General features: G+C 45.4%; 2 protein-coding genes and 1 long non-coding RNA gene across 8 annotated transcripts in view; 2 read left to right on the forward strand and 1 right to left on the reverse strand.

The window, feature by feature from the left end:
• clec16a (C-type lectin domain containing 16A) overlaps positions 1-5444 on the reverse strand; it is a 303082-nt gene extending 297638 nt beyond the window's left edge. For 2 of the 6 annotated variants that reach the window (XM_038820934.1, XM_038820935.1), the window contains exon 1: positions 4683-5229. In XM_038820934.1, the coding sequence (XP_038676862.1) occupies positions 4683-4762 (80 nt within the window). In that variant the 5' untranslated portion in view covers positions 4763-5229. Of the gene's footprint in view, positions 1-4682 lie in introns of all 6 variants that reach the window. The other 4 variants (XM_038820933.1, XM_038820930.1, XM_038820931.1 and 1 more) reach the window with 4 other exon arrangements.
• A 233-nt stretch (positions 5445-5677) lies between these two features.
• On the forward strand, positions 5678-6275 carry dexi (Dexi homolog (mouse)). The gene has a single exon (XM_038821027.1). The coding sequence runs from the start codon at positions 5986-5988 to the stop codon at positions 6247-6249; it is 264 nt and encodes an 87-aa protein (XP_038676955.1). The 5' UTR covers positions 5678-5985; the 3' UTR covers positions 6250-6275.
• Positions 6276-6750: 475 nt separating this feature from the next.
• LOC119978494 lies at positions 6751-13486 on the forward strand. The gene is made up of 2 exons (XR_005463467.1): positions 6751-7506; positions 12684-13486. It is a non-coding gene; the product is annotated as an uncharacterized LOC119978494 (long non-coding RNA).
• The last annotated feature ends 626 nt before the right edge of the window (positions 13487-14112 follow it).

Consider the following 14112-nt stretch of genomic DNA (forward strand, 5'->3'; position numbering starts at 1 on the left):
GTCCCGCCTCAGTCTCCTCTGCTCCAAGGAAAACACACCCAGTTTATCCAATCTCTCTTCATAACTAAAACTCTCCAGCCCAGGCAACATCCTGGTAAATTTTCTCTGCACCCTTTCTAGTGCTGTGGCCTAACCAATGTTTTATAAAGTTTCAGCAAAAACCTCCCTGCTCTTAAACTCTATACCTCGGCTAATAAAGACACTTTAACCACTTTATCCACCTGCTCTGCTACCTTGAGGGGCCGGTGTACCCACACATCAAGGTCCCTCTGATCATCGGTGCTTCCCAGGGTCCTGCCATTTATCATGTATTCCCTTGCTCCGTTTGTCCTGCCCAAGCGCATCACCTGACACTTATTCGGATTGAATTCCATTTGCCACTGATCAACCCATCTGACCAGCTTGTCTATATCCGCCTGTAAGCCAAGGCTATCCTCCTCGCTATTACCACCCCACCAATTTTCACATTGTCCACAAACTCACTGATGAACCCTCCTAAATCCATGTCTAAATCATTTATATAAACCACAAACAGCAAAGTCCCAACAATGATTTCTGTGGGACCCTACAGGACACAGGCCTCCAGTCGGAATTTTCCGTGACCATCATCCTCGATTCCTGCCAATTCTGGATCCAATTTGCCAAATTTCCTTGGATCCAATGGGCTTTTATCTTTGCTATTAATCTGCCATGTGGGATCCGATCAAAAGTCTTGTTGAAGTCCAAGTAGTAGACCATGTCAAATACATTGATTGCCCTCATCTACACATCTGGTCACGTCATCGAAAAATTCAATCAGGTTGGTCAGACATGGCCAAATCCATGCTGACTGTTCTTGATTAATCCCTGCCTCTCCAAATGCAGATAAATTCTGTCTCTCAGAATTGCTTCCAATACTTTCCCCACCATCGAAGTTAGACTGACTGGCCTGTAGTTACCTGGGTTATCCCATCCTCCTTTCTTGAATAATGGTACCACGTTGGCTATCCTCCAGCACCTCTGGGGCAGCACGGTAGCTCAGTGGGTAGCACTGTGGCTTCACAGCACCAGAGTCCCAGGTTCGATTCCCCACTGGGTCACTATCTGTGCATTCTTCCAGCGTCTGCGTGGGTGTGCTCCGGTTTCCTCCCGCAGTCCAAAGACGTGCAGGTTAGGTGGATTTTCCATGATAAATTGTCCTTGGTGTCCAAAAAGGTTAGGAGGGGTTATTGGGTTACGGGGATAGAGTGGAAGTGAGGGCTTAAGTGGGTGGGTGCAGACTCGATGGCTGAATAGCCTCGGTCTGCACTGTATGTTCCATGTTCGCTCCGGTGGTCAGAGGAATTGAAAATTGCCAGCACCCCTGCTATTTCCTCCCTTGCCTTACTCAACAGCCTGGGATACATTTTATCTGGCCCTGGAGACTGGTCTATTTTTAAACCTGCCGGACCACTGAGAATCTCCTCTCTGTCCATGTTAATATCTTTCATTTTATCACAGTCCTCCTCCCTGATCTCTATATATCCACATCGTCCCTCTCACTATCGAACACAAAGTATTAATTTAGAACCCTACCTACATCCTCCGGCTCCACACACAAATTACCACTGTGATTCTTAATGGACCCTACTCATTCCCTCATTATCCCTTTGATATACTTGTGAAACAACCTCAGATTTTCCTTTATTTAACCTGTCAGTATCCTTTCATGGCCACTTTTGCACTCCTAATTTCCTTTCTAAGCTCCCTCTCGCACATTCTACACACCTCTAGGGCTTCTAATGTTTCAAGCCCTTGCTATCTGCCATAAGCCTTTTTCTCTTTACCCAATGCTGTATATCCTTCGATATCCAGAGTTCATTGCATTTGTTGGTCCCACCCTTTTTCTTGATTGGAACATGTTGGCCCTGTACTCTCCCTATTTCCTACTTGAATGGGTCCCACTGTTCTGTCACAGATTTACCTAAAAACGTCTGCTCACAGTCCTCTCCCAGAATATTGTCCCTCACTCAACCATGTCTCTGTAACAACAATAACGTGATACTCCCATGTTTTAATTTGTGCCCTCAACTCATCTTGCTCATCAGACTCCTTGCATTAAAATAAATACCATTCAATCTTTCCAAATGCCTTGGTCTATAACTTCTATGCCTTCCTGACTCACTTGCTGTCTCTTCTAATTTTGGCTGCAGAATGCCCTGCAGCCGATCAGAAACACTGAAATGGTGGTGGAGGTAGAAACTCTCACTAAATGTAAAAGATACCTGAAAATGCACTTCTATAAAAATTCATTTTTAGAATGTGGGCTTCGCTGGCTAGACCATGATTTTTGCCCATCCCTAATTGCCCTTGAGAAGGCGTGGTGAGCTGCCTTTTGAACAGTTGAAGTCCATGTGATGTAGGTACACCCTCTGTGCTATTTGGGAGGGTGTTCCAGGATTTTGAGCCAGTGGCAGTGAAGGAACAGCGATATATTTCCAAGTCAGGATGATGAGAGAAACTCCAGTTGGTACTGTTCTCCTGTGTCTGCTGCTCTTGTCCTTCTGGACAGTAGCGGTTGTGGGTTTGGAAGGTGCTGCCTAAGGAGCCTTGGTGAGTTCTTGCGGTGCATCTTGTAGATGGCACACACTGCTGCTAGCGTGCAGTGGTGGTCGGCCAAATGGTCTCCTCCTGTGTTGTTTATGTTCTTCAGCCAAATAGCAGGGCTTTGGTCTTTCTTAATTTGAAGAAAATCTTGGATCGCGATCTGACAGGCAATTTGCAATCCTGGAGTCAAAACCAGCAACAGAAAGGTAGCGCTAACAGTTAGCAGCAGCAATCTGGAAACTAATCAACATACAAGTAAGAGTTGAACCAAATGAAGCAGTAACATGGAGTCAGACTGGTGGAGAAACACTGATGGAGGATGCGGTCGTCAATCAGCAGAGAATAACAAACTTGTACTAAAATAGCTTCTTTAACATAGAATGAAAAATATTGGCAGAATCCAAGTGGTGTGACAATAAGCTTGGCTAATACAGTAGTGTGCTTTAACTAGGGCCTATAAAGGAGATAGGGAGACAGAAGAATTGAAGGAGGGAGTTCTAGCACAGGAGTATTGGTGTTTCAAGATACAGCCACTAAAGGCAAGGGTGTGGATGCCAAAGATAGGAATGCAGAGTTCACAGAAGATTGTAAGCCGCAAGAGGTTACAGAGATGCGGAGGAACAGCATTGTTGGAAGGGCAGGTTGCAAAGATATCCTTCTGTTAAACTTGCAGGGGCAAGAAGGAAAGTAATTGCTGACTACAAAATTACTTAAGCCCCAACCAAGTTTTCTAAAGTGGCAGGTAAAACATACATCAAACATACCTAGGGCCTTGAATCTTTCAGCATCATAGAATCGTAGAATCATTGAATTTAAAGTGCAGAAGGAGGACATTCGATCCATTGGGTCTGCACCAGCCCTTGGAAAGAGCACCCTACGCCTCCAACCTATCACCGTAACCCAGTAACCCCATCTAACCTTTTGGAAACCAAGGGGCAATTTAGCATGACCAATCCACCTAACCTGCACATCTTTGGATTGGGAGAGGAAACCGGGTCACCTGGGGAAACCCATGCAGACACGGAGAGAAAAGACAAATTTCACACAATCACCCAAGGCCACAATTCAACCTGGGACCCTGGAGTTGTGAACAGCAGTGATAACCACTGCACCACCATGTCACCCATCAGTAAGGCAAGTTTTTAAAAAGAACATTATTGTTACTCATGGACATCACAGTCAATATCAGAAATATTCAATTCCTGGATGACAAATCCAAATAACTGTGGCTATATGGCACCTTGTGCACAATAATTTGAAATCCATTATTCAGACTGGAGGCAGGGAAACTTGCATAGAATTTCAAAATAGTGGAGTGTAGGTAGGGCTAGTTTCAACTTCATATTTTTCACTGTTGTTTTCTGCTAATTTACCGTTGGGCTTCTTGTTTTCACAAAATTAACACTTTAAAAAAAAACTCTGCAGATGCCAACAGCTGAACCAATGAAACTGAAACGAATCTTTTGTCACATGCTCCTGGTCACTTCATTCAAGTGCGAAACAAGGTCTAAAATAAATTTGTCAAACATCTGCTTTCAATGGAGTTACTGCAATGAAAGTAAACCATTCCCCCAAAGAGTGGGTCAGTTCACTTATTCCTACTTCCCGTTATGGCAGGTGTTCAATAAAAATCGTAACAGTTTCCATCACACCGAGCCTACCAGATGATTATAGGTTTCAGATCTTCAATCCATGGCAGAAAGCAACGGCTTGCTCGTCGATGGGCGAGGAATTAAGGTACATTTAAAATAAAACTATGCAACTTTAAAAAAAAGAGAAATAACCCTTCCTATCTTTCATACCTGGTCCATCATCACATCCCCAAAAACTTTAATGCAGCAAGCCATTTGAAATAAGGCATGTTGCTCTGGTGCACTTTTATGGCTGCTTCTTATGCGAGGGGGGGGGGGGGGGGGGGGGGAAAAGAGTGCTTTGGACAAAACATGGAATTAGAGAGCGGGCACCAAGTAGAGGTTATTGAAATATTGAAGCAAACATTTGGCATGTCCCTGTGTTAAAAGGCCTGGGACCCGAAGGCCCAGTCCATCCCGGATACACGACTCAAGGCTGTCAGTGAAAGCTGCTTCTCCGGCCAGGGTTTTCACACAGTCACTCACTTCAGATGCTCCAACGAATGAATGTTCCGAGGGGACTTGCCCGAGCTCCCGCCGACCCAGCTCCTCGAACGGCCGAACATCACTCCTAGACGCTCCTTTCGCACATACTACTGGCGATGCACTAAATTATGCCAGTGACATTCAAACCCATCACCAACATACTGGCGGAAGAGGCGGCGGACGCAGCAACGCTCGGGGCCGGGCCGGGCGGCGGGGGGTTCTGGGAGTTGGAGTGCGTTCTCCGGCCCAGGCCAACACAAAGCAATAGCGGTGCCTCTCAGAGGAGACTACAACTCCCAGAGGTCTTCGCGGTCGTCCAACATTGACTAATCTTTTTTTTCCCCCAAACGGTTTCGGTTTTTACTGCCGTTTGACGATTCCGGGAAGAACGTCATCAATGAATGGCGATATTTTTAAAAAGCATTTTATAAGGTGAAGGGTTGTGGCGACGATGACGTCGAGCGCACGCGCGCGATGTTCCGCCCCGAAAGAGGCCGGCTCCAGACAAGCTGGCCCGCTGGCTGAAAGGGGCGGGTGCATGGGGCGGGGCAATGGCTGTGCCGTCATCTGAGTGACTGCAGACTCATCCAATCAACAACCCGGCAGCACAAGAGTGAAAGAGGCATGGTCTGCGCCTGTGTGCGGCAGCGGGACCACGAGCCAGATCGTCACGTAATTGACGGCAAAGCTGGCCATTCAGCAGCCGGCCATGCGCGCGTACACGCCCAGGGAGGAGGCGGGCTCTGCGCGGGCGTAGTTGAGAGGCGGGGGCGGGACAAAAAAGCTGCGTCGTCACTTGATTGACGGTACATTCAGCCATTCAGCCAGCGGCAGTGCACGGCCGCGCGGGGAGGGGGCGGGGCCGGCGCCTACCCGGGGCGGGACAATAGCCGTGCCGTCACCTGATTGACGTAGCGATCGGCCAATCAACAGGCTGACCGAGCTGGAGGGGCGGGGTGAGCTGGAGGGGCGGGGTGAGCTGGGGAGGCGGGGCTGACATCCTGTTTTCAGGCTGGGGAGCGCAGCAGCTTTGGCGGTGGAGTGTGAGGGGTAGGGGAGGAGCGGAGCGGAGTGGAGCGATGCAGGGCCTAGCGCCTCGAACAGCCTAGGTGGGACAGCGGGGCAGGAGCGAACGGTGTCGGCGAGTCGCGGGCCTTTGAACCCCTTTTCCCGGCCGTAGGCCGCCTCCAGCCCGCGGAAAGCACCCGAACAACAGGCCAATGTCAGCGCGGCCGCCGGACGCGCCAGGAAAGTTCCCCAGTGAGGCGCTTCTCCACTGCCGCCCGCTGCCACCTTGAAGCCTATGACCATTTATGCTGACCTCGATTCGGTGGAGTCGCTCTTCGATGAGTTGCCCTATATGTTTTACGTGGGATTGTTTTTTGTGAACGTGCTGATCCTGTACTATGCCTTCCTGATGGAGTACATCCTGCTCAATGTGGGAATCGTCTTCCTGCCAGACGACTTCGACCAGGCTCTCGTCGACCTCGGGGTCCTCTCGGATCCGGCCTCTGTTACCTTCGACAACGACGCCGAGGTGGATGTATTCGATGGCTACTTTGACTAAAGACCAATAAAAACAAATACTGGGCATTGTGAAATCAATTTTTCCCCCTCCTGCCTCTCCTTCCGTTACTCTCCCCCTTTCTCGCTCTCCTTCCTTCTCTCCCCCTTTCTCGCTCTCCTTCCTTCTCTCCCCCTTTCTCCCTCTCCTTCCTTCTCTCCCCCTTTCTCCCTCTCCTTCCTTCTCTCCCCCTTTCTCCCTCTCCTTCCTTCTCTCCCCCTTTCTCCCTCTCCTTCCTTCTCTCCCCCCTTTCTCCCTCTCCTTCCTTCTCTCCCCCTTTCTCCCTCTCCTTCCTTCTCTCCCCCTTTCTCCCTCTCCTTCCTTCTCTCCCCCTTTCTCCCTCTCCTTCCTTCTCTCCCCCTTTCTCCCTCTCCTTCCTTCTCTCCCCCCTTTCTCCCTCTCCTTCCTTCTCTCCCCCTTTCTCCCTCTCCTTCCTTCTCTCCCCCTTTCTCCCTCTCCTTCCTTCTCTCCCCCTTTCTCCCTCTCCTTCCTTCTCTCCCCCTTTCTCCCTCTCCTTCCTTCTCTCTCCCTTTCTCCCTCTCTTTCCTTCTCTCCCCCTTTCTTCTCTCCCCCCTTCCTCTTTTCTCCCTCTCTTCCACCCTTTCTTTCTCTTTCCACCCTTCTATCCCTTACCTCCTTAAAAAATACCCGCCATGGGCAGTGACGGTATAGCAGATCAGAATGGCAGACCTTGTTCTGCAAAGTACTTGCTGGAGGAGAGGACAGTTGCCTGCTCTAGTCCTTTGGCACCTCCCATGCCCCCATCTGAACGTGCCAAGATTTGCAAGTAACATGGATTGTGCATTCCAATGCATTTATCTGCTTTATAATGACGGTGGTGGTTTACCGGTGCAAACCCGAACTGTTTCTCCAGGATTAATTAAACAGTAGGTATTGGCTCAAGATATCTATCTCCTGTTTCACCTACCTCTCCGGGGAGGTTCAACACTGAATGCGGCTGTAGATAGACATTGCTCATCCACACTGTCACTTTATAAATTTTCATTCAGCACTTTCTTCATGTAACTTATTTAAGAAAGTTGTGGAAGTGGTATTTATTCGTCTCTACGTTGGTCCTGACCTATACACTGTTCTGGTCCCACTCAAGCCTGATGGAATAATGCACAACATCTTTGTAAAGTTAGTGATAAACCACTTGAACAATGCGTTATTCATCGTGGAAGTTATCCTTGCGAGGAGAAAAATGATGATCTTAAAAGGAGCCAGATAAAATTAAAATGTGTTTCCAACCTGATCAAGGTGACTATAGCACATATCTATATGTTTTTAAAGGTTGGATTTGCACACAATCTAAATCTTAATTTCCAAATCGTTATTAACAAATGTGATGGTGAACCCAATTAACCGGTAATTGTGTGGGGCTAAGCTGCTGCAATATATCCAGTTTGTACATATTTTATATTGCAGCCCTTGTAAAGGTAGCAGGCGGGTATACTGCATGTTAAATTGACTGTTACAAATGATTGATGGTAGAGTGACAAGAAAAACTTCACTGTCAAAGATGCATACCACTCTAATTCTTAAAGATGACCGCAATCTGGTCCATAGTAGTTTATCAGTATGAGTAGCAAATAGAATATATAACATTTTAATACTACCCAGGACTGATTATTGACTGCCGTAAGATTTTTAAAAAACTCTGCTGTTTGGTTGCACTTCACTCGTGTTGTTCTCACATTTGTAATGAAAATTCACGAACTACAGAGGAAAATGCTGAGAAGTTGCAGGTGGCTTACTAGAAATAGATAGCAAATGGAATGATAAGATGCTTCACTCTCTGGGTTTACAGAAATTCCAGCTCAATAAAAACAGAAAATGCCGGATAAACCCAGCAGGACTGGCAGCATCTGTGGAGAGAGAAACAGAGTGAATGTTTCGAGCCCATATCGAACAGGCCAGCTCACCAGGGCAGCAAAGAATATACTTTCTGAGCTGCGTGGCTATTCAATGTAACAAAATGCCTTGTTCATTCCCCCCCCCCCCGAAGTTAAATTTGCTGTGCAGCAAGCAGTTGGTGCAGCAGGATGCCAGAAATCTCCACTTGTCACGGATGATGCATTCATTATTGCAGCTATGAAGTTCATACTGTAAATGGGATAAAGTTATCCTGTCGATGAAGGATCTTGTTTCTCTTTCACAAAATAATTTTTTCTCAACTGCTCAGCAGTATGCTCCAGATCTAGAATAAATGGCAAATACTTTTCTATCTACTGAAGCAAAAAATACTCCCTGGCAGATTCATTTCACGTGATAATGATTCTTGAAAGCTGCTTGTTAATTCTTCATAATTTCTCTGCTGCTTAGAATTTAGTTAATTCAAATATTTGCGTGAGCGATTAGAATGCTTTAAGAAATGAAAATTCTGGGAATTTTCATAACCTTCACATGGTGGCACAGTGGTTAGCACTGTTGCTTCACTGCGCCAGGGACCAGGGTTCAGGGGGCGGTCGACCTCTGTAGAGTGCTCTCTCAGCAGGCTGGGCAGACTCGGGCCAAATGGTCTTGTGCCCTGTAGGGATTCTGTGGATCCATGGGACTGATAGCAGTGAACTACTGATCCAGAGGTTAGTGACACTCTAGGACACCCGAAGGCTTGGTAAATTGTTGGAACATTCAAGGTCACTTTAACATTAAAGGGCCAACTGCCTTTAGGCTCTATGATATCCTTTGTCAAGCGTACGTTTATTCAGCTCGACAATAGGATTTGGTTTAGCGTGAGGGGGTGGGATGGGAAAGGAAATCTTTTCACCAATTTTCCATTGGAATTGGTATGCAGTGAATGATGGCAGTCGGCAGCTAAATAAGATTATTATTGCCAGTTGATGGTCCCTGTTGAAGGACAGAGAACAGCAATACTGGTACCTGAAATGATTGCCTACACTCCCAAGAATAATGACTGGTATTTTACATGGAGAGTCCAGTATTTGTGCTTTTGTTCAGAAGGTTAATAGTAGGCCGTTTAAATCAGTTTCGTAAATTGTTGATACCAAGTCTGTAGAAATGGAAACTTGCCACAGCATGCAACCTTTGTATTAAAATTTAATTTTTATTTTGACAATCTTGTGCTTCTAATACAGTTTTGTTCCAGATGATGTGCCATAGTGGGAGAGGGTACGGCTTTCTTTCACTCCAGTACTCTCCCAGTCCCCTGGAAATCCAAAGTCTTGATTGGCACATAAAGAAAGTAAAATGATCAGCAGAAACTCACAGGACAGATGGATCACCTCAAACTGCTCTCCTGATCCCTAATGGTGGGTTGGAATGATGGGTGTATATACAATTACCACGTGTGCTTAATTGTAGATAGATCAGCACCATGGGAAATCAACAAATGCTCATAGTAACTTACTGTTGGCCTAAAGTTTTCTATTCATTCCCCATCATTTTTAATCTGTGTTTGCTCCCATTTGATTTTCTTTACTATTGCTACTTGTTGCTGATTAGACAGTTAATCAGAAATTAAGTTACCAGCCTGCCTTCAGTCTGTCTCCCCCCCCCCCCCCCCCCCCCCCCCCCCCAACCAGTGTACAAGTTGGATTGATTTATTGTCACGTACCAAAGTACAGTGAAAAGCATTTTTCTGCGGCCAAGGGAACGTGCACAATACGTTCACAGTAGACAATAAGAATAATCAACAAGGCCCAACAAAGCAAATACATGAGCAAGAGCAGCATAGGGCATCATCAATAGTGTTCTTACAGGGAACAGATCAGTCCGAGGGGGAGTCGTTGAGGAGTCTAGTAGCTGTGGAGCCGAAGCTGTTGCTATATCTGGATGTGCGGGTCTTCAGACTTCTGTACCTTCTGCCTGATCATAGAATTTACAGTGCAGAAGGAGGCAATTCGGCCCATCGAGTCTGCACTGGCCCTTGGAAAGCCCACACCTCCACCCAATCCCAGTAGCCCCACCTAACATTTTTGGACACTAAGGGCAATTCATCATGGCCAATCCACCTTACCTGCACATCTTTGCACTACTGGAGCACCCGGAGGAAACCCAAGTAGACACTGGGAGAATGTGCAGACTCCGCACAGACAGTGACCCAAGCCGGGAATCGAACCTCTGACCCTGGAGCTGTGAAGCGATAGTGCTAATTGATGGAAGGGTCTGGAAGAGGGCAAAACCTGGGTGGGAGGAGTTTCTAATAATGCTGTCTGCCTTCCTGAGGCAGCAGGAAGTGTAGACCGAATCAATGGGAGGGTGGGAAGCTTGTGTGATGCGTTGGGCTGAGTTCACCACACTGCAGTTTCTTGCGATCTTGGGCCGAGCAGTTGCCGTACCAAGCTGTGACGCAACTGGATAGGATGCTCTCTATCGCACATGTGTAGAGGTTTGTGAGAGTCAATACAGACGTGCCAAATTTCTTTAGCTTCCGCAGCAAGTGTTATCCTTGCTATTAATGCTCAGTTTTTGTTTAATAAACCTATTCATTCATTGGATTTGCACATCACTGACAATGTGTTGTTCATCCCTAACCCCCATTCCGTTTTTACCTTCTGCCTAATGGGTCGCAGACTGGAGCTGAGCAGAGTGGTGGATCAATACTCTGTCCTTTCACTCTGGCGTTATGTATTCGTATTCAAACATGCAATGCCAGCTTGTTTTCCCTTCAACCTTGTACCATGTGGGGGCAGAAAGAGAGCCAATTGATCTTAATGTCGCCGATTTGTTCAACAATGCTAAGTTTATCATTTTGCTTTAGATCATTTTGGTTTCTCATGCACAAACTGGCATGAGAAACTGTATTGTACAATTCGGTTGCTTGAAATGATGCTTTCTGAAACAACTGCAAAACAAGGAACTGGTGGGTAGGCGGTAGTCTGTATGAGCCAAAGGCACATGTGCTTTTTATGCAGTGTCATTTTACAACCAAATTAGGTCACCATATTATGGGAAGGACCGTGATCGCCTCTGAGAGGGTGCAGAGGAGATTTACCAGGATGCCGCCTGGACTGGAGGGTCTGAACTATGAGGAAACATTGGATAGGCTGGGGCTGTTTTCCTTGGAGCACCAAAGGTTGGGAGGGGACCTGATAGAGGTGTATAAGATGATGAGGGGCCCAGATAAGGTGGATAGGTGGGCACTTTTTCCATTTGTAGAGGGGTCAATAACCAGGGGACATAGATTTACGGCAGACCAAGTGAATATACTAAATACTTAAATGTTACAAGAGTTTCTGACTCAACCAGTCTTTCACACAGCGAGTTCCAGACTCCCACCACCCTCTGGGTGAAAAAGGTTTCTTCTCAACTCCCCTCCTAACCTTTTCACCCAGAGGGTGGTGGGAGCTGTGTGAAAGACTGGTTGTGTCAGAAACTCGTAACATTTAAAAAGTATTTCGTACATTCACTTGGGCTGCCGTAACCTCCAGGGCTATGGGTCAAGCGCTGGAAAATTAGATTGGTTTGTCGTGTTACAGAGCTCGCTGTTGCATGAGGTTACAAGACAGAAGTTATCCATTGGTACCAATGGAAAACGGTTAAACGATCAGTCTTTGAACAAGTTTGCACTAGCGATGAAAAAGAAACGACCCATCTAAGTAAATGCACTCCCAAGGTATTTTCTCTCCTGGCCCTTTTTAGTGGGGCATTCAGTTATAGTGCTTCCAGCTGAGAGAGCACCTACTCTCTGCTTCCACCATTGCCACTGTGAAACCAGCCACCATCAAGTGTAATAGAAACCCGGATTGATCTTTCCCCTTCAGCTGTTTTACTCTCATGAGAACGGATATAACTTGACTGCTTAGCACGTCTCAGGACTATGATGGAAATTGAATGCACCCAAGGCTTCAAAATAAACAGTATTTTGATTCCCATGAAAGTGCAACGAGAAAAGGTACGATCTGGTGGTGAAAGGTTTTGTCTAATCTCTCTAAGCTTCTAAAGTCCCTCTGAGTAACTCGAAAACCTCTCCTGCATCTTGAAACAGTAAAAGCAAAATAGCCTGGATGCTGGGAATCTGAAATAAAAACAGGAAATGCTGGAAAAACTCAGCAAATCTGCCAGCATCTGTGGAGAGAGTTAACGTTTCGAGTCCTTATGACTTCAGAGTATTTTAATTCTAATTTTTGCTGATGGGACATTTGGAGTACGTATTTAATCATGTGGGGTTATTGAACAATCTGTTTCCTCTGTGCAGTTACAGACCTGTTACTGTGACCGCCACTGGAGCTGCACACCTTGAAAGATCTACTGCAAAGATTACAAAAGCACTCGTGTCTGTCAAATAAAATTTACGTTGAAAGAAATTGAGTGTGGCCTTTTTGTGTTTGAATGTAGGAATAGAAGGAGCTAAGTGGAAGCTGTCTCAGGGGTTAGAAACACTATGCAGGATTGGAAGTGATATAGCAGATATCTGTAAATGAACCTAAAACAATTTCCTAATCCTTTGTTCCTTCTCTTGTCCAATACGACAGCCTGGAAGAACTGGAATTGGAGATGTTCTGCTGCAGAGGAGTCACTTTAAATCCCACATTAGAGGAAAAGGCCTAAAGGGCCTTGATTGCCATATGAATTGGATAGTAACAGAAGCAACGTACTGCAAGAGTTCTGTGGGAAATGCATTTGATGGGAAAAGAGACTTTAATATTTGTACTTTTTGCACCAATGTACAGCACTAAACACGGAACTAGCTTGTGGCTTACATCCACTCCAATAACACGTGGCTTTAAATGCAAATTGTTGTATGTTACTGAGCTTAGCGTGCAACAGAGCAAGAAATTGAATTTATCATATTTCAGTCATGCATTTCTTGTGGCCATAGATTAACAAGGTTCTTATTAAAGAATCACTTTACCTGATCCTGCTATCAAATGTTAATATAATTTACTCAATTAAAAGTTATCTTTTTTTTGTGACAACCTTTCTAGTGAATGATGTATGGTTTAGCTGTTATTTTTGATGTATTATGCATAAAAAATGGTATGCCAGGGCATGCAGCAGGCAACCCCATTTAATTACAGTCCCCATTACACCTCGAGTGCGGTGATAGACAATTTCAGTGTTATAACTGTTATACTTCCTGTCACTGCTTGTGTTAAACATTATAGCTGCTATGTTAGTGTGACAGCACAATTTGCCAATGGATTCCCACAGGTCACTTCTGGCCATTTGTCACCAGTAGCTGAAGTTTCTATTGTCCAAAATGGCGGTCGAACCAAAAGTCAAAACAATTACATAACGTGATTAACTTTATGCATTAAATTGTGTCTTTTAATGACTAATTTCTCAGACTGTATTTGTACTGATAAATCATCTGCATTGATGGAATAATTTAATTTAGCTTCGAGCAGTTTCTACTCCAGCTTTTCAACATGATTTGCAGGACAGTTAAATGGCGCAATGGCAGTGGGTGAGTATGCAAACAGAAAAGACCGACTACTAGTAGGTTTTGCAGCTTTTTTGCGTCCTCCAGTCAGGAACTTTATTTTAATTTAGCTTGGGGAAATGTTTTTGCTTATTTTAACAAAGTTCATTTTTTGCATTGAATTTTGAAATGAACAGTGTCTAATTAACTCTCTAGTTACACTGACAGCTAGAAAAGGTAATCGTTTTAATTAACAACTGGAAGAGGGTTCCCTAATTTGATTTCTTTCCCCAAATAAGCAAATTTATGACATTTTTAAAGACCACAAGATGTAGGAACAGAAGTAGGCCATTCAGCCCATCGAGTCTGCTCCGCCATTCATTGAGGTTATCACTGATCTGATGTGATAATCCTCCATTCCTCTTCCCTGCTGTAGAATATGGTCAGATGACCCATGACCTCCAGGATTATTGTCGAAATATTGTTACTTTCTTTTTATGAACATAGATTAAAGACTTGGAATGTGGAAGCTAAGTTTA

Source organism: Scyliorhinus canicula, chromosome 15 (assembly GCF_902713615.1).
Source record: "Scyliorhinus canicula chromosome 15, sScyCan1.1, whole genome shotgun sequence".
Classification (NCBI taxonomy): Eukaryota; Metazoa; Chordata; class Chondrichthyes; order Carcharhiniformes; family Scyliorhinidae; genus Scyliorhinus; species Scyliorhinus canicula.